Genomic DNA, 20495 nt, shown 5'->3' with positions numbered 1-20495 from the left:
CAACAGGAGGGGCCGGAGTGGTGGCGCAAGTGGTAGGGTGTTTGCCTTGCATGTGGCTGACCCAGGAGGGACTACGGTTCAGTTCCCTGGCATCCCATATGGCCCCCAAAGCCAGGAGCGATTTCTGAGCACATAGCCAGGAGTAACCCCTGAGCATCACTGGGTGTGGCCAGAAAAAGGGGGGTCACATTTGGGATAGAGGAGCTCCCAAATGGTGCTTAGGTGATCTGGGATCCACCAGTGAGTCTGTCAACTGAGCCAGTGGTTCAGCACTGAGAAAATAATGATTCTTGGGCCCTGCAGTGCTAGAGACACCCGGGGTAGACCTCCAGGGCTATACCTGATGATGCTTGGGGGGTGGGTGGGGCAGGAGATGCCCAAAATCAAATCAGGAAGGTAGCTTCCTGAGGTAGCTGTGACCACTTGTACTAGCTCCTGGCCCCAGGAGGCGTCACATTTTAAGTGGAACAAAAGGGAAAGATTTGTAAGTGGAAATTGGTAGGGAAGATTCAGAGGCAAGGGCTTGGCCTAATGTGGTACTGAGAGCACAAATCTCTTAGAGGAAAAAAATGACTCGAGTGTATAAAACCAGAAATTGGGCGGAGGCCCAACACTAAGACTTAGTATGGTCCTTCAGTTTGTGGGCACAGAAGATGCAAAGTGGTTGGCCAACTGCTGAAAGGGACGGGCTTTTCCCTTTTGATGTGTGCAACTATTTAGAAATCAGGAGATATTCTTCATGGCCTTGAATTTGACAAAGGATTCTGAGATAGGGCACCAAAAAGCAGGCGGTGGCATGGGGTGGGAAAACAGAAAGATAAACTGAGCAGCATAAAAATTTTAGTTTTTATTAACTGAAATTCACAGAGCTGGCTGAAAAGGAAGGAAACCAAGTCAGAAAGGAGTCGTGGTTGAAAGAAGGTTGAGAAATACCCCTTTTGAGGATAATTTCTCCTGGTCCCCATTGCTCTTCTCGATGGATCGGGTCAGAGGCACAAAGAACACACAAGGATGTCCTTCAATCACTGTGTAGTGATGACTCTGAGGTCAAAGTTGGTTCTCTAATCACTGTGCCTGATGGCTCAGAGTCCAAGGATAGTCCTCCAATCACTGTGTGATGATGGCTTCAAGACCAAAGGCAGTCTTCCAATCACTGTGCTGCTATAATTCCCAAAACCAAGACCAATGTCCAATCACTGGGCCAAGATAGCTTAAAACTAAGACTGTCCTCTAACCAGTGTTATAATGGCTAAAGACCAAGGTTGTTCTCCAATCACCATGTCAAACTTGCTCCAAGACCAAGATGGCCCTTCAATTCCTGTATCATACTATGGCTCCAAATGCATTCAACTGGAAGGTTTTTATGCTGTTCCCTTTTGTTTCTTTTTTAAATTCCCTTCACTAATTTTATCCCCATATTGCATAAATTCTCTAAAGGAAAAAACAATGCATCAGATATGCCTTATCTCTTAACACACCCAGCACCCAGCAAAGAATAAGTAGGTACTTAATGTTTATTGAATGAATTAATTCATGCTTTTTGGTGATCATCTCTAATATTTTCTATATTCAGCACCCCAGAAAAAAAATCTGGATTCTTTATATTAAGAAGATATCTTAAACTAATGAATATAGATGCATAATAAAAAATAATATGGCCCCATATCAAATTCTATCATGTTGAAATGGAAATGAGAATGAAATAAGGTGAACACACCACGCTGTGTGACAGCAAGACGGATGAGGCCTGCCTGATCTTGAGAAAGCCTGCAAATAAAATGACAAAACACCATCAGTGCTCTGAGGGGGGGACCATGAGGAAAAGGATAGGGCCCAAAAAGCTGGCGATGTTCAAACATTTGAATCTATTTCCCCAAGGGGAAAGAAGTTATCACTGGCTGGTTTCAAATTAAGAGAACGTCACATCACTCCCAGGCAAGTTTCTTGAAGAGATTTTTTTAAAGAGATATTGGGTGAGCTTAGGAAGCAAGAGCCATCTGGAGCAAGGCTGCAATCACCAAGAACAATTCCTATTCGACCATGTTCTTTTCTTTGATCTCACACAGTTCCTAGCCTAGTGGATTGATTGGAGAAATAAAGCAGACATAATGGCTATGGTGTGTGTGCAGGGCCAAAAGAGTACTGCTTCGTGTGCGGCATCCCTGGAGTCTATCCTTGGTCTTGCATAGTCCTCTAATGACTCCTCTACCACTATGCTTGGTATATTTTTAGCACAGGGTGGGGCTCTGGAAAATAACAATACTACCTATGATGCAAGGAAGACTCATTCAACCCTTAGACTATCTCAACAGAAGCATTACATACAGTATTGAGGAGGTAAGAACACATGACTTGAGAATCTCAACCACAACCACCCTTGGAGAAGGCTATTGAGAATAAGGCCTTGCAGAAGTCCATTTGGGAAAACCTCCTTAAAAACATGGGGCCGGAGCAGTGGCACAGCAGTAGGGCATTTGCCTTGCATGCGGTTGGCCTAGGACGAACCTAGGTTTGATCCCCCAGCATTCCTTATGGTCCCCCAAGCCAGGAGTGATTTCTGAGCTCATAGCCAGGAGTAATCCCTGAACATCCCCGGGTGTGGCCCAAAACAACAGAAAAATAAAAATATAAAAACAGAAAGCTGGCATCTATTGAAAATGGATAGATCTGAGCGGGCCTCCATTACAAAGTGTAACAAATGGTTGAACCCAAGAAGTCACTGCCCACTGAGGTGCCCTCAGATCTACTCAAGCCACCACCACTTCATCTTAGATGGGCCGTGCCAAGGGCGGATGCCAGTTGCCACAGTTCATCTCCCTTGGCCACATCCGCTCGTCCATTCTATCTGCCAAGCACCACCACTGCCAAGGGCATCGCAGTTTGCAATCCAGGAAGTGGAAGCTCCAAAGGACAGTGAAATGACAAGCAGCAGAAAGCCCTCCCCAATGAGCAGAGGAGGACAAGTCTGGGATGACAGGCATCATCAAACACCCAACAGGCAGAAATGAGGAAGAGGAGGCTCCCTTGCTCTAATGAGTGGCCACATATAGCTAGATACAGAGCACAGAGGCAAAAAGGGTGAGCATAGGAGGGGTGCATCCTCCCTTCCTGGAAATGTGCAAGAAATGGTATACAATTGGGCAATAGATATAGGTGACATGCCCTGAGTCACTCCGGAGCACTAGCCAGAAATAGTCCCTATGTATCACAGGGTGTGGCCCCCCAAACAAAAACAAACCAGCAATAAAAGGCAAATGATCAAAGAGCCAAAAAAAAAAAAAAAGCTGATAAGAGCAGTCAGAAGTCTGAAATTGGTTTCACAATAGGAAAAAAAAAAAAAAAAAGATTGTTGGGGCCAGAGTGATAGTACAAGGGGAGGGTATTTGCCTTGCATGCCTCCAGCCCAGATTCAATCTCTGGCATTCTATATGGTCCCCCCGGGGAAGTGCTAGGAGCCATTTCTGAATGTATTGCCAGGGCTGGGTGTGGCCCACAAATGAAATAAAAATAAATGCCCCCCAAAGCATAGTGAGCAGCCAATGGGCCAGACACAACAGAGGAAGGAATGCCATTGGCATCAGACACGACCAGGGCGACTGACTGGTCAAACGTTCAGAAAGCAGCAACAAAGGCACCGTGCAGAAATCTCCGGGTAAACAATGGGACCTTCCGAGGCAGCCAACCCCACCACCAAACGCCACCTGCTTCTGGGAGCCGTCCTAAGGGGCAGCTGCATGGAGACAATGCATTGGGGACACTCCCCGGCCCTCCTCAGCCTGTGACCTCACGCCATGCTCTGAGCATCGGGCCTCAGCTTCTTCACACTGCAGCCTAGAGCTCAAGGGATTCCTTTCTGTCACCCCCCTGGAGCCAGTGCTGGGGTTGAGCCACCATCAGGAACTGCACACATCATTGGAATAATCAATGGGATTTTGAGATAAATGATTCCGGGGGGTTCTGAGTTCAGTATCAGCCTGACCTATATCAACTCTTAGAGAAATCCAATGCAACTCCCAAGCCAAAAAGCAGAGGTAGTTAGAGAGTAGAGGAGAAACAACCTTTTTGGGGCATATTTCAGTAGGAAATGCATTGCCTTGTACTTATTTCTTGGTTGTCATAAACGTCGAGGGGTGGTTCAAAAAATAATAATTAATAAATGTTTGATTAATCCTCAAGTCGAGTTTGCTGGTCGCCAATAGCTGGTTATAGCTGGCACTCCCTTCCAAAAAAAAAAAAAAAAGACCAGGTATTTGCCACTCAAAGATGTTTTATAAAGCCCCAAACTGTCTGAAACTCAACATCCCTTTCTTTTTTTCTTTTTATTTATTTATTTATTTTATTTTTGGGCCACACCCAGCAGCACTCAGAGGTTACTCCTGGCTCTGTGCTCAGAAATCGCTACTGGCAGGTTCTGGAGACAATAAGAAAAATGCCCAGAATCGCACCCAGGTCCACCCCATGTCAGCTGCGTTCAAGGCAAATGCCCTACCACTGTGCTATTGCTCTGGCCTCTCAACATCCCTTTCTTAAAATGATTTTTTTCCCCAGTTTAAAAAAAAATCATCAGTCAAGTCTATGCTCTAAACCAGGGGTCCGTAGTTTGAGGACCACTGTTCTAAACCATAAAGTTCCTAAAAATGATTTCTGCACATACTGAAAACGGGGCTTTTGTGTGGCCACCTCTGAGACCTGTGAAGAGTCTTTTCTCTCATTTTTTCACCAAGCTGAAACCTTCAGTCCCTGTGCTCATGGCATCTCAGAACTGAGAGCCACCAAGGAAAGAAAGGACAGGAGAGAAGGGCTTTCTATTCCTCCCAGGGGATTAGCAGGCAGAGCTGGAGCAGAACTCAAAGGCAAAAGGTGGTTGTGGGGCTATGGAAATGCATCTCTGAAGGATGTTTTGCCCCAGTTTCCCAGGGGTGGCCAAGGATGCCAATGCCTGCCTGCTCCCCGCCCAGCAGCACCCAGAAGCAGGTGTGGCAACCTCAGTTCACCTGTCCCCATCTCCAACTTCTTCACCAGCTCCTGGGGAAACCACCAAGCAGGCATCCCATCCGCTGAACAAGTGTTTTCTTAGGGTTCAAATACCCAATGTCCCAGCAAGGGGAACAGAGCTGAGAAAGGAAACCAGCAATGCCGAGGACATAGGCCCAGGCTTTCACAGCAGAGGGGAGCAGGGATGCCAGGGGTTGGGGGTACTCTCAGGTTTTCTGGACTAAATCCCAGCATTGGAAATGGTGAGAAGCCAGCTTGACCTGTGTAGGCTATGGCTGCGCCCTGGCATCTGTTTTGGAGGTTCACCTTGCTAGTTCGGACCGAGGAAGCGGCCTGCGGGGCTCAGCAGAAAGACACCTCCAGGTCTTGGCAGTCTGCCTTGGGGACCAGGAAAGCCAGGCAGAGCCAAGATGCAACTCTGGGGGCCAGTGCATGGCTGGTGAAGAGAGCTGCATACTGTGGGGAGACAGATGAGCCCCACACCCTACCCCTTTTTTATGCTAAACACATCTGTATGAATCAATACCTCCCCTCACAGTTTCATCCATAGCAATCCAAGCCCCAATAACCAGGAGACCCCGACAAAGAAGCACCACCAGAGACTTCCAGAGCCCGGAGAAAACACAAAAAAGCAGAGGAGAGAAAGACAGAAAGGGGCTCGGCAGGGCTGGTGGCCAAGACAGACACATACACTCAGTCAAGGGGCTGGCTTTATGGCGACTGTCAAAATGGCCTGAGAGTGACATGCCAGAGCCAAGACGATGGAGCAGTGGGGGACACACCTGCAATGCAGAGAGGCCGCCCCTTGCGAGCCAGCCATGCACCCCGCAGCTGAACAACCAGCCCAGGCTTGTGCGGAGCTGCCACTGCTCTCCGCACAATACGGTTATTGATGTGGAAGGTTTCGAGATGGCAGGGAGATAGAGGTGGGGGCACAAAGGCTGAGAAGGGAAGGGGCAAGGAGGTGCCCCCCACCATGGCCACCACCACCACCATCAGGCCCACACAGCTTACCTTTGATTTGGGCTTCATATTCCGTGATGATCTCTTTGTCTTTCTTGAACTTAATTTGAGATGTCATCTTCCAACGTGGCCCAAGGCACTGACAGGCAGCCGGATTTATTTCTCCTTTTTCTTCCCCAATCCTAGTGCAATCACGCGGCTCAGCTCGATTTCACAGGTTTAGGGGCTAATCTCTCACTCAGCTGCAGAGAGCCCTGGCACCACAAAAAAAAAAATAATAATAATTAAAAAAAAATCCCTCTGGTGCTGGGAGGAAAAATTCTCTTTGCTTGCAGGGAGGAAAGGAAAAAGAAAAATGTCTCTAGCAGCTTGGTTCTGTTGAGCTTCTCTTGCAGAAGATGCCACGCCAACCTCGGTTGCTAGCACGGGAAGCTGCCCTAGATAGCCAAGATGATTTTTCTCTCCCAAAATAATAAGCAGGAGAGCAGAGATACATGCAAACCCCACTCACCCGTGCACTCCAGGACTCATGCGGACACAGACAGGCAAGCAGGCTAGCTGGACACACACACCCTTTCTCTCACACACACACATCAGTGAGGCTGGCAAGGACTTGGTGCTGCTGTCCTCAGCTCCAGCTGGCTCTCCAAGACTTGGTGGCAGGGTGGCAGTAAAGATATGTGGTCAGGTTGCCAAAGGGCAGGTCATGTCGCATCCTCCCTCCCTTGATGCTCAGCTCTCTTGATCAAAGCCTGGAAGGTGCTGGAGACTGCTGCTGCAGGGTTGGAGCTTGGCTGAGCCCAGGGCTGGACTTGCTGGCCCCGCAGGGCAGGCGGAGCTCTCCCCCCCTTCAACTCCCCTCCCCTGCCCAACCAACCTCGTCACCAGGCTCCACCTCCCAGATTTTATAACAACCGGCACTTTGTAGCCTACAGGAGAGCAGAACTCACTGCAAGCAAAAAAAAAAAAAAAGAAAGAAAAAAGGAAAAAAAAAAGGGGGGGGGAGCCTTCACAAAAGGGTAGGCAGCAAGAAAAAGAATTGGGCCAGGCCCTGCAAATTCCCACATTAGCAAGCAGCCTTAGGGATTTTGTTGTTGTTGTTGTTGTTGTTCTTATTTCCCCTTGCAGAAACTCCAAACCTTTTCTTTGCCCTGTGCAATTTAATTCTAGCTCTCCATGCTGGCACTCTGATAGGGCAAGGTTGGCATTCTAGCAGGGTTGGGCTAGCTGAGGGCCTGAGCTAGGCAGGAGAGCACATTCATAATGGCTGAGCAAACTGCAGGAGGGAAGCAGGGACAATGCCAGGCTGAGCAGACAAGCTTTAATTTATTTATTTTGCAAAACCCAGGTTTTGCAAGCTGGCTGGGAAGCAAATCTCTGATTCAGTTGCATCCCAGTGCCTCAGTTTCTTCCCCCAGAAAACAGGGCCCCTTTGAGAACTCTTTTTTTTTTTTCATTCATTCTTGCAACTACTAATTTTTTAGACATTTGCAATGCAGGGCAAGGCATTGTTCTGGGTTTGAAGACTTGCTTCACTTAGCAGGCCTCCCGCCATGTCACTCAATCAAGCTCCTAGGATGGGAATGGCATCTCTGCAGCGCTCTCTATTGCCCCCTGCAGGTCAGACAGAGAATGGCAGCCTCGCAGGGCTCTGCACTGCCCCCTACAGGTTAGCCAGTGAACAGCCCATTAGCACTCTGCGGCCCTATAGGTCAGTAGATGCAGCGTCCATGCTTTTGGTGCTGCCATCTGCAGGTCAGACAATGAATTACATCCATTCCCAATGCACTCTGCACTTCCCCCTATAGGTCCATGGACACAGCCCCAAGGTGCTCTATATTGTCCACTGCAGGTCAATATAAGCTGCCCCCAAAAGCATTTTGTGCTGCCCACCCTGCAGGTCATATTGTGCAGAGTTCAAGGTAGGAGCAGAGAGATGAATTGTTTGTTCCTCCTGCTCCCCACTGAAGAAGGTAGCCATTGCAATATATTCCCTCCAAAAAGGGAGCAAAAGGGGGGCAAAGGGGGAACAGGGCCTGGTGGTCAGTGCAGATCTGTGTAGAGAAAGCACAGAGGGCCAAGGTTCATTGGCATCATGGGTCAAGTGGCTGAGTCCATAGAAACACCAGTGGGCACTGTCTCTGTCAACCCTTTCCACTTCACCCTCGGCCCCTTTGGATGAGTCTGAGATGACAAAAGTCACATGTTATTTGAGAATCATAAAGGCCGACTCAAGTATCAGCCTCCTGCTTGGTTTCTCAAGGGAAAGCAGGTTGAAACTGGGGCATGGATAGGGGGTGCTGGGGAGTCCAGGCTCCCCAGTGACCTATACACTACCCATCTAACCAAGGTTTACTGCCCTTAAGCTTCTCTCTTCAGTATTAAAGTCTGATCTCTCTAAGGGGACTCCAAGGCCACCAGGCATGCCTGGAAGTGCCTGGCTGAGGGCTGATTTCAGTTTAAGTTCTGATGCTCTGGGGGCCAATGAGGCCCTGTGGCAACTTCAGTGCCTTCTCTTGCTTCGGTTCCCCCTGATAGCAGAGTGGGGGGTCTCAATTACACATAGGACCCAGCATGGCCATCACTAGCACACAGCCCGGTGGACCTCCTGTTGTGGGCCCAGCTCCTAGTTCTAGCATGGAAGTCAAGGTACCTGAGTTGGCACAAGGAAGAGGAGAAAGAAAAGGGGAAACAGGGCAGAGAGTGGCAGCCCAGTAAGCACAATGAATGCAACCTTGGAACCTTTGATCGCCTCAAGAAGGAGGGTGTGGACTGGGCAGACTTCTTCTCTGTGTCCACACCCCTTCCATGTACCCCTCCATGTGGCTGTCCTCTGCATGGGACCATCTGCTCCCGCTGTGCTATGCACTCTTCACGTCACCATAACAAAAACCAGATTTCTCCCAGAATCCATGTGGTTTGCGGCATAGGCTCCAGATGTAATTTGACCCATGCCAGCCTCCCCCCCTCAAGGGTGGAGACCCCCTCCCACATGGGTTCCATTTTCCTCTGGCGTTTTCCTAATTCGTTTAGAGACCCCTGAATTACACTAAGCCCTAAAATTTATTGAGCTCCCACTCCTTGCAGGCGCAGAGCCAAAGAGCCCCGCCAGAGATTTGAGGATGGGACTAAATGTTTCCATGCAAAGAGTCAGGGCTATGATCTTCCCATTTCACAGAGGGGAAACTGAGGCAGAACATAATGAAGCAGTTTATCCAGCTATTAACTGAATCCTGTTTCCAGCCTATGCCCAATATTAGACCCTACAGACTAACCAGGCTACTTTTCTTTTTGGTTTTTGGTTTGGGGTTTTGGGGCCACACCTTGTGGCACTCAGGGTTTACTCCTGGTTCTGCACTCAGAAATCACTCCTGGCAGGCTCAAGGAACCATATGGGATACTGGGAATTGAACCTGGGTCCATTCCGGGTCAGACACATACAAGGCAAATGCCCTCCCACTGTGCTATCACTCCAATCCTACAATGAACATTCTTTTCTTTTGGTTTTTGAGCCACACCCAGCAGTGCTCAAGAGTTTAACTCAAGTTCTGTAGTCATGAATTACTCCCAGCAATGCTCAGGGAACCATATGAGATGCCAAGGATCAAAAATGGGTCAGCAATGTACAACGTAATCTCCCTACCTACTGTATTCTATCTCTCTGCTGACATAAACTTTTTTCTTTTCTTTTTTATTTTTTAATGTTTACTTTTTGTAGCCATATCAGGGACCCTGTGTCACCCCTTCCCAATAGGAATACATCAAATTAGATGTGATATTATCATAGAAGCCACATAATCTCAACACAAAACTATCAATATATAGCTTATGAAACCTTGAACAATGGCATAAGACTCCATTTTGAGATAGGACGATTTTTACAAGTTTTCTTTCAGCAGCCTTTTTTATAATATCTCTATTTAAAGCACCGTAGTTACAAACATATTTGTAGTTGGGTTTCAGTTATTAAAATATGAATACCCCCCTTTACCAATGCAACCTTCCCACCACCAATGTCCCATCTCTTTCCTCTCCCACCCCCTGCCTGCATCCGAGACAAGCATTCTATTTCTCTCACTCATTAACATTGTCATGGTAGTTGTTAGTGTAGTTATTTCTCAAACTGCCCTCACCATTCTTTGTGGTGAGATGCATATCATGGTTTGTCCTTCCAGCCCTCATCTTTATTGTCCCTGGGTGTTATTACAATGTGGGGCCAGAGAGATAGCATGGAGGTAGGGTGTTTGCCTTGCATGTAGAAGGATGGTGATTCGAATTCCAGCATCCCATATGGTCCCCCAAGCCTACCAGAAGTGATTTCTGAGCATAGAGCCAGGAGTAACCCGTGAATGCTGCTGGGTGGGACCCAAAAAAAAAAACAAAATAATATCTTTTATTTTTTTAAACCTCGTAGATGAGTGAGACTATTTTGTGACACGAACATTTTTAATCTCTATTAGTACCTCTGTTTCCATATAGAAGAAAGCCAAAAATCTGCTATTAAAAAGAGAAGTTTGGGCCAGAGCAATAGCACAGAGGTAGGAAATTTGCCCTGCATGTGTCCTATCTGGGATGGACCCAGGTTCAATCCCTGGTATCCCATTTGGTCCCCTGAGCCTGCCAAGGGCAAGTTCTGAGCTTAGAGCCAAGAGTAATCCCTGAACTCTGCTGAGTGTGGCTCAACCCCACATAAACAACAACAAGTGAGGGCCAGGGCTTAGATGCTTGCCTTACATGTGGCCAGCACTGGTTTAATTCCCAATATCACAAAGGGTCCTTTAAACACTTCCAGGAGATGTCCCTGAGCACAAAGTAAGCCTTGAGCACCTCTGGGTATGTGTGAGAGGAAACAGGACAGTGAAAAGAGAGGACAGAAGAGAGAATAAGGGTGACAAACATAAAGAAAATAATGCCACAAGTGGCCAGTGCTGAGACTTAAATTACTCCAGCAGTTGAATACCACCAACCCACAGAACTGGTTTCTTTTTCCGGTATGGAAAAGAAAACCCCACAAGGATGGAGGAGGAACTGGGAAGCCTTGGGTTTAAGTCTCCAGTTTATAGGATACCATTCCCTGGCATGAAGCTGAGTGTGACACCCTCCCAGAATCGCTCACCAATGCTACCCAGAATCATTTCATCTTTCAGTGTCTGCCCTGAAATGAAAGAGCAACAGGATTCAGCAGAGGCATGATATGAAGAAACTGCCTACTGGGATCTGGTCTCTTGCCTGGAAGCTGGGGGTCCTTCACAGAGTCCTAAATTGGGGCAGGTCGGCAGCTTCCACGTTTTCTTCCTCCTTGATGCTGTTTGGGAGGCACACCCATTGGTGTTCAGGGTTAATTCCTGGCTCTAACCCCAGGTTTTCCTGCCTCTGAGGGACCATATGAGATGCTGGGGATCAAACTCAGGATAGCAGCATGCAAGGCAAGCAATCTCTCCGTTGTGCTATCTTTTAGCCCCCTCACTTCTTTCTCACTTCCCCTCCTTCCTGCCTTCTCCCTTTGATGCTGCTGCCATGGTGATTGCTATGGGGACCAGGGTCCTACATGTCTGGTTTTAGTATTTTCAGGGGGTGACACCTCCATGCAGCCTCAGTGGTAGTACTCACTGTGGGTCACAACCTGCTCCCAATGTGCTTGGGGTGGAACTTTTGCTGTAGTTCCAGGTACCTGTTAGCAGGGTTGTGCGAACATACTTAGCCATAGGCCAATACGGGGGTTGAATTCAGGGGTGCAAAGCCTCAGGCTTGCCAGAAAGGTGCTTTTACCTGTGAGCTAACCCTCAAGTGGAACTTTCATGTGAGAGCTATTTTGTAACCTCAAGAATAAGGACGGTGGGGCCAGAAAGATAACATGGAAGTAGGGGCCTTGCATGCAGAAGGATGGTAGTTCAAATCCCGGCATCCCGTATGGTCCCCCTAGCATGCCAGGAGCAATTTCTGAGCATAGAGCCAGGAGTAACCCCTGAACTCTGCCAGCTGTGACCCAAAATCCAAAAAAAAAAAAAGAATAAAGATGGTTGGGCCGGAGTGATGGCACAGCAGTAGGGGCTTTGCCTTGCACGTGGCTGACCCAGGACAGACCAAGGTTTGATCCTCCAGCATCCCATATGGTCCCCCAAGCCAGGGGCAATTTCTGAGCCCATAGTCAGGAGTAACCTCTCAGCATCACCAGGTGTGGCCAAAAAAAAACCCAAAAGACAAAAAAGGGATGAGGATGTTGTTCCTGTGTGTGTGTGCGTGAATGTATGTATGTGTGATAACAATCACAAATCCCATAAGCCATAAAACCTGGTGATTGTGCAACTAATTTCTCTTTCAAAATGCTGCTAGGGTGGGAGTACAGTGGGTAGAGTGGACATAGCCAGCTAGTTTTATTCCCCAACACCTCATATGATCCCCTGAAGAATAATATTCCTAAACTCAGAGCCAGAAATCAGCCCTGAACACTGATGGATGTGACAAACCTCCCCCCCCACGAAAATAGTTACTTTGTCCAAATTTCTATAAGCAAAGACTAGAGACAACTTGGTAAGATGAGATTTGCAAACCTATCATAGGCCAAAGACCAAAAACCTGATGTACAATTCGAACCCCATGTTTGTATACACAACTTTTTAGCATAGCAGCAAAAGGCGGGAAGGAGCCAAATGTCCACCCATGAACACAACATGGTCTGTGCAAGTCATGGCATGGTCATCATACACAAATAAAAAAGAGGGGCCAGAGCAGTGGTGCAGTGGTAGGGCATTTGCCTTGCACCAGCTGACCTAGGACGGACCACACTCCTATTCCTCGGTGACCCATATGGTCCTCCAAACCAGGAGCGATTTTTGAGCGTAGAGCTAGGAATAATCCCTGAGTGTCACCGTGTGTGGCCCAAAATAAAAATAAATAAATACTAATAAAGATTCAAAGCCAAGATCTTTCAAATCTTTGAAAGAAAACATCAACAGACCAACAGGAAAAAAAGAAAAGAAAAGAAAAAGACAGCATACTGAAACATTGCCCCAGAAAGGAGCTGGATATGAAATGTAAGCTGACCTTCATGACAGACACAGAACAGACCTCACTTGCCCAGGTGCCTCAGCAGAATCTTTCTTCAATGCACCACACTGACCTCCTCATTGGTAATGGCTCAGTCTGTCCCAACATCTCCTGGCTTGGTAAATCCGGCAAAGAAAGCAAAGCCTCTTCCAGAAGCTGCCAAAAGGACAACAAAACTCCTGCCAGTGTGTATTGATTTCGGAGCCAAGCAGGGCCTGGGCCTGGATGGAGAGATTTTGCTCAAGCATGCTGAATTGTGGGGCTATAGAATGGGGCTGGTCTCCAACAATCTACATGAGATTCCCAAAGGAACCTCTTGGGTGGAATTCTAAAGGAGAGGCTGGTATAAGGCATAAGTACCCAGTCTGCAGTGAAAGGGCTGTGGGGAAGAAAATCCTCTCCTTGTCTATTTTCATGGGCTTCACAGGCATCCTGAATATGAACTTTGATTCAGAAAGGGTGATAATTGGAGCCGGAGCAGTGACAAGCAGTAGGGTGATTGCCTTGCACGCACTGACCTAGGACGAACTGCAGTTTGATCCCTGGCTTCCCATATGGTCCCCTAAGTCAGGAGCAATTTCTGAGCACGTAGCCAGGAGTAACCCCTGAGCGTCACTGGGTGTAGCCCAAAAAGCAAAATAAAAGACTATGATTTAGCCAGCTCTGGGGTTGAAGAATGCAAGTGGGTCTGATGAGAGTCTAGCAAGAAACGTGACATCTTCCTGCATCTTCCTCCCCTACCCCACCAGGTGTGGCCTTCAGAGACTTTGGCTGTCATGTCCATCATCCCGCTGATCCCCTACTCTTAGGAAAGGGGGATATCAGCCTCTTAGTAAGCCAGACCTGCCCTGAACTTGGGATCGCCTGTGCTACTGCCCCACAAGTATGTTCAAGATGTCACTTGAAGAAGTCGGAGAGATAGCATGGAGGTAAGGCATTTGCCTTGCATGCAGAAGGATAATGGTTCGAATCCCGGCATGCCATACGGTCCCCCGAGCATGCCAGGAGCGACTTCTGAGCATAGAGCCAGGAGTAGCCCCTGAGTGCTGCTGAGTGTGAACCAAAAAAAGATGTCACTTGAAGATGTCACTTGAAGAGGCCAGAGTTATTTATAGCATAGCAGTAGGGCTTTTGTCTTGCACACAGATGACCCAGGACAGACCCGGGTTCAATCCCCGGCAACCCATATAGTCCCCGAGCTTGCCAGGAGCAAATTCTGAGTGCAGAACCAGGAGTAACTCTTGAGCCCCACTGGGTGTGGCCCAAAAATAAACAAGCAAACAAACAAACAAACAAAGATGTCACTTCAAGATTTCACTTGAACCTTACTATTCCCTGACATATCCCAGGGCTGGGAAGCTCCAGGCTCAGCAACTCACATGAGGATCTTAGTTCTTCTCTCAGTGCACCCTGTCTGTCCTCTGCCCTATCTCCAGTAGCAGGAGCAGACAGCCCTGGCCTGGGATAGGCAGGCAGACACCCTATGTCCCCTCAGCTCTCTGGCATAGTGTGTCTGGCTGAGGAAGACAAAAGCCTGCCAGTTTGGCCATGTGCCTGAAGCATCCCCCGGTCTAGTTCCATCAAGCACAGATTCCGGAGCTCTGGCTCTGCCACCTGCTAGCTGGAGGGCCTTAGGTAATTACTCAGAGAACTACTAAGTGGCAGGAAAAAATATATATCCATTTTTGGGGCTAGAGAGATAGCATGGAGATAAGGCATTTGCCATGCATGCAGAAGGACGGTGGTTCAAATCCCGGCATCCCATATGGTCCCCCGAGCCTGCCAGGGGCAATTTCTGAGCGTAGAGCTAGGAGTAGCCCCTGAGTGCTGCTGGGTGTGACCCAAAAGCCAAAAATAAATAAATAAATAAAATCCATTTTTGTCTGTCTCCTCTGTAGATGCAAAATCTCCATCATCTATTGTTGGTAGAGGTCCTTATATTGCCTTCTAATGAGATGTCTCTCAGTTGGTTCCTTTGGTTTTCTTGTTAAAAAGACATTTCCCAGGGCCGGAGCCATAGCACAGTGCCTTGCAAGAGGCCAACCCAGGACAGACCTGGGTTTGATTCCCGGTATCCCATATGGTCACCCGAGCCTGCCAGGAGTGATTTCTGAGCTCAGAGTCAGGAGTAATCTCTGAATGCCACTGGGTGTGACCCAAAAACCATAATAATAATAATAATAATAATAATAATAATAAAGATGTTTCCCCATTGCCTGCTCATCTGGCTTTTTTCCCTCCCCTTGGGGGTAGGCTTTATTTTCCCAATAAAGGCTACTCAGGTAGCCTGGAGAAGGAGCTGCCATCTTGGATCATGGTTCCATGTGGTGGAAGGACCGGCTTGTGGATGAACAGCTTACAGTGTTAGTTCCTGGCCTGCTATTGCTTCCAACTGTGTGTGAATTATTTCCTGGGTCAGAATTGCTGCCAGATCTATGTCTCTTGTCCTAACCTGACTTGGGACATGGGAATCCCTCTTCCTCTCTGGGGATTGTGGAATGCATAACCCACCGTTCAACAATTCGTATCCTTTGGTCTTGGTCAGTTTGTGGTTTTTTGTGGAGGTTCTTTTGGCCATACCAAGTGATGCTCAGGGATTACTCCTAGCTATATGCTCAGAAATCACTCCTTGCTTGAAAGACCATATGGGACCTAGGGAATTGAATCCAGTCCCGTCCTGGGTCAGCTGCATGCAAGGCAAATGCCCTACCACTATGCTATCACTTCGGCCCTTCTTAATCAGTTTGAAGCAAGAAAGAGGAGGGAAAGGAGACACCTTGTACTGGCTCAGATTTTCATCAGGTTCTGGGGAAGCAGGTCAGAATCAATATTCCTGGGTGCCTGGTTTGGTCACATTCTAGTCTGTCTGACCTGGAACTGTGCTCAAGGCTCTGGGTAGGAAACCACATTCACCACCCATGTTTCTACAGGCTGAAAGGGCCCAAATCATGTGTCTGACTATGGCAGGGGAGCATGGACATGCTCACAGACACTACTATTGTAAGAACAGCAGTGACACTCCTTAGGGCTCCCTGAAAATGCCCCATCTACTTCATCATCTCCCAGAGGCACTGCCTCCAAATGTCTGAGAGTTTCTACCTGGGATGTATGGGGAGACAACATGGAGCTCGTGTTAGGAGCCGGAGAGATAGCACAGTAGTAGGGTATTTTTCTTGCATGCTGCCAATCCAGGAAGGATGGTGGTTAGAATCTCGGCATCCCATATGGTCCCCATGCCTGACAGGAGCAATTTCTTTTTTGTTGTTGTTTTTTTGTTTCTTGGGGCCACACCCGGCAGTGCTCAGGGGTCACTCCTGGCTGTCTGCTCAGAAATAGCTCCTGGCAGGCACGGGGGACCATGTGGGACACCGGGATTTGAACCAACCACCTTTGGTCCTGGATCAGCTGCTTGCAAGGCAAATGCCACTGTGCTATCTCTCCGGGCCCAACAGGAGCAATTTCTGAGCGGAAAGCCAGGAGTAACCCCTGAGTGTTGCTGGGTATGACCCAAAAACAAAACAAAACAAATAAATGGGGCTCAGAAAAGAAGCTGCAGGACAGCTCCAACATCCTGCAATGGATGACAATGTGGCTATTGATTGATTAGTTTTGGGGCCACAACCAACAATGTTCAAGAATTACTCCTGGCTCTGCACTCAGAAACAGCCCCTGGCAGGCTGGGGAACCATATTGGATGCTGGGAATCGAACTAGGTCCCTCCAAGGTGGACTACATGTAAGGCAAATGCCCTACCGCTGTGCTATCTCTCCAGCCCCCCATAAACAGATCTTAATCACTGAAGCCATCAGCTGAAGGAAGCAGAGACACAGACCAAGTCTCATGGAAATCCCTGTCTCAGGAGAGGATGTGCCATATTCAGATGTGATAGAGAAGCAATGAGGCTCTGTGGGAGTGGGGACAGCTGGTCAGGCTGCAACAGTGGAGACGCCCTCTCTTTTTCTGCACTGAGCCAAGAAAGTGAGAGAAATTGGGAGAAAGAATCTTCTAGGCCTGAGGCGGGGCCTAGGTCAACGAAGCTGGAGCCCAAGGTAGAGTACAAAGACCCCAGAAACAGGAAGTGTTTCCAAGTCACATAAGTGTAGGCTGGAGCAAGATCAATGGGAAGCCCTGAGAGATTGTGCTTCTAGAAAGGGAGACAGCAGTGATGGTCTGAGAGGCAGGATGAGGGCTGAAGTATAGGCCAGAGGCCATCAAAGACTTGAAGATGATGCCCCTCGGCAGCACACGGGGCCCCACTGTGGGCCCCACTTTCAAAGGAAGAAGCACTATGGCATAATCCCAGAGCCCAGGCTCAAGTCTTTCTCAGGAATAGATGACAAACCTGGGCAGGTTCTCTGTCCTTGCCTCCCCTCTATGAACCCAGAACTCCCAGCATTCCCACAGGACAAACAGCTTCCTGTCTAGCTCACCATTCTGGAAACAGAGTGAGATAGACTATGTGGGGAACCCCAAAATGGCACCCTATCCCAACAGTGAAGGCCCCTCTTTACCATACTCATGGTGCTGTTGCTCAGATGGCCCCATTCCAAGGGCCACTCAAGAATATTCCCTGCTCTGGAGCTGGAGCGATGGTGCAGCAGTAAGGCATTTGCCTCACACGCGGCTGACCCAGGACGGACCGCGGTTTGATCCCCCTGAGTCCCATTTGGTCCCCCAAGCCAGGAGTGATTTCTGAGCACAGAGCCAGGAGTAACCCCTGAGGGTCTCCGGGTGTGGCGCAAAAGCAAACAAACAAATAAAAAAAAGAATATTCCCTGCTCTGATATGTAGTCATCTAATTCCTTAATTATTAATTAATTAATTCAGACATCCACCCCACCTATACTAGACCCCCACATCTGACAGAACACAGCCATCAGAACTTTCCCCTCCTGCTGCCATTCAGCACCACCCACTAGCTTTGGGTCCTCAAGATGTGCTAAGTGGGGGGCTGAAGAGATAGTACAGTAGTAGGGCATTTGCCTTGCACACAGTTGATCCAGGACAGATGGTGGTTCGAATCCCAGCATCCCATATGGTCCCCTGAGCCTGCCAGGAGCAATTTCTGAGTTTAGAGCAAGGAATTAAGCCCAGAGTGACATGGGGTGTGGCCCAAAAACAAAACAAACAAACAAACAAAAAAGATGTGCTAAGTGGGGGAACTAGTGAGCTAGAACACCAGGTAACTATTTTGCCCAGAACCCCAATAAAGAATTCTTTTTTTTATTTTATTTTATTTAAACACCTTGATTACATACATGATTGTGTTTGGGTTTCAGTCATGTAAAGAACACCACCCATCACCAGTGCAACATTCCCATCACCAATGTCCCAAATCTCCCTCCTCCCCACCCGACCCCCGCCTGTACTCTAAACAGGCTTTCCATTTCCCTCATACATTCTCATTATTAGGACAGTTCAAAATGTAGTTATTTCTCTAACTAAACTCATCACTCTTTGTGGTGAGCTTCCTGAGGTGAACTGTAACTTCCAGCTCTTTTCTCTTTTGTGTCCGAAAATTATTATTGCAAGAATGTCTTTCATTTTTCTTAAAACCCATAGATGAGTGAGACCATTCTGCGTTTCTCTCTCTCTCTCTCTCTCTCTCTCTCTCTCTCTCTCTCTCTCTCTCTCTCTCTCTCTCTCTCTCTCTCTCTCTCTCTCTCTCTGACTTATTTCACTAAGTGCCACCAGGAATGATCACTGAATGCAAAACCTTCTGGTAAATCCTGAGCATTGTTGGGAGAGTGTGGCCAAAAATAAAAAATCATGTTAAGTAGGACAGAAGAAGAACTGAATTTTTCGTCTGTTGGCATCTTGGTGGGTTTAAACTTAAGGAATAGCGCATGGAGCCAGAGAGACAGCTTGAAGGGCTGGAGCCCAGCTGGTGCTTGCCAGATGCAGGGGGCAATTCCTGGCACTACATGATCCCACATACACATAAGTGAACAGCTGGAGTGACCCAGACACAGAGCCAGGAGGAGACTCTGAGCACCCCTGGGTGTGGCCCCAAAGCCAAAATAAATAAGTCAAGGAAAGGGAACATTATCTGGTTACAATTGTTCTCGATGGAGCCACTGCAGAGGACAAAATATCCGCAGGCAGGAGCTGTATAAACGTCGAACTCCAGCGCCACAGAAGATGCACAATAAATCCTGCCTGGGCGATAAGTCCCTGCTCACTGCCTCATGGCTTTCAAGTCACTTGTCCCCAGAGCCCAAGAGTGGGGGTGCTGCCCTGACTGCAGGCGCCTGCCTCAAGCCCGGTTGTACAAGTCTCAGAGTCGACGAGGCCCTGCAGAGAACTCCATGGATCCCAGTTTTGGGGATTCAGAGGGCCCCACTGAACACTGCAGCTGCTTCCTCTGCAGTCCACTGGGCTTTATAGAATGTGGAGAAGGCGGCTGAGTCCATAAGCCTGTGTTCAATTCTTTATGTGTCTCTCACTCCTCCTCTGTCTTTGCCTAATGTTGGGAGGTACCGAAGAGGGAGAAAGAACTAAGCTAGAGTCAGGTCAAGAGACTGAATTCAGTTAAAGTCTTCTTCGGGTGCATTTTGTTATAGGAAATGAAGTCAGCATCAGGCAGAATCATATCTATATTTTTTTTTTAAAAAAGTGAGTCAAGGCTCCTCCCCGACTCCACTTCAGCAGAACTGATTCACAACAGGCCTGATCTTCCTTCTAGGCTCAGAGGAGAAGTATCTGTAAGTGGCTGTAAGACAGAGTAAGACAGAGGTGGTCACCCCTGGTACCAGTACTAGGGATGGAGTGGAAAGAGAGGGTGCCCTGCCCTGCCCTGTCACTCTTGCCAAGACTGACTGAGAAGGGCCAGGCTGCTCCAAGACAGTCCCAGGAGGGAAAATGGTTTCAGGTCAAATGGGCAGGTGACTCAAGCTGAATTTCCTAGAGAATTGGGTGTAGCTACAATCTGGAATCTGAACTGTGGGGCTGGTCAAGGGTGTCAGCAAATTGTGGTAGTACTAGTAGTAGTAGTAGTAGTAGTAGTCTATATGAAATTTAATTTTTCATTTAATGATTTTGTTTATTTGTTTGGGGATCACACCCTGCAGAGCTCAGGGGTTACTCCTGGCTCTCCACGCAGAAGTCGCTCCTGGCAGACTCGGGGGACCATATGGGATGCTGGGAATCGAACTGGAGTTCGTCCGGGGTTGGCTGCATGTAAGGCAAATGCCCTACCACTATGCTATCACTCTGGCCACCGAATTTAATATATTTTAATCGAGTCACCACGACATATAAGTTACAAAATTGTTTATGATTGAATTTCAGTCATACAATTTCTTTTTTTTTTTTTTTTTTGGTTTTTGGGCCACACCCAGCGGTGCTCAGGGGTTACTCCTGGCTATCTGCTCAGAAATAGCTCCTGGCAGGCACGGGGGACCATATGGGACACCGGGATTCGAACCAACCACCTTTGGTCCTGGATCGGCTGCTTGCAAGGCAAATACCTCTGTGCTATCTCTCCGGGC

The 20495-nt window shown here is 48.1% G+C and overlaps 1 protein-coding gene across 3 annotated transcripts in view; it reads right to left on the bottom strand.

Annotated features, from left to right (window-relative positions):
* Positions 1 to 20495, bottom strand: part of SRGAP3 (SLIT-ROBO Rho GTPase activating protein 3) — a 434101-nt gene that overhangs the window by 146269 nt on the left and 267337 nt on the right. For 2 of the 3 annotated variants that reach the window (XM_049766261.1, XM_049766259.1), the window contains exon 1: positions 6010 to 6768. In XM_049766261.1, the coding sequence (XP_049622218.1) occupies positions 6010 to 6076 (67 nt within the window). In that variant the 5' untranslated portion in view covers positions 6077 to 6768. Of the gene's footprint in view, positions 1 to 6009; positions 6769 to 20495 lie in introns of those variants that run through there. The other variant, XM_049766260.1, reaches the window with a different exon arrangement.

The sequence above is a fragment of the Suncus etruscus genome, chromosome 20 (genome assembly GCF_024139225.1).
Source record: "Suncus etruscus isolate mSunEtr1 chromosome 20, mSunEtr1.pri.cur, whole genome shotgun sequence".
Taxonomy (NCBI): domain Eukaryota; kingdom Metazoa; phylum Chordata; class Mammalia; order Eulipotyphla; family Soricidae; genus Suncus; species Suncus etruscus.
This window is presented reverse-complemented; position numbering and strand designations above follow the sequence as displayed.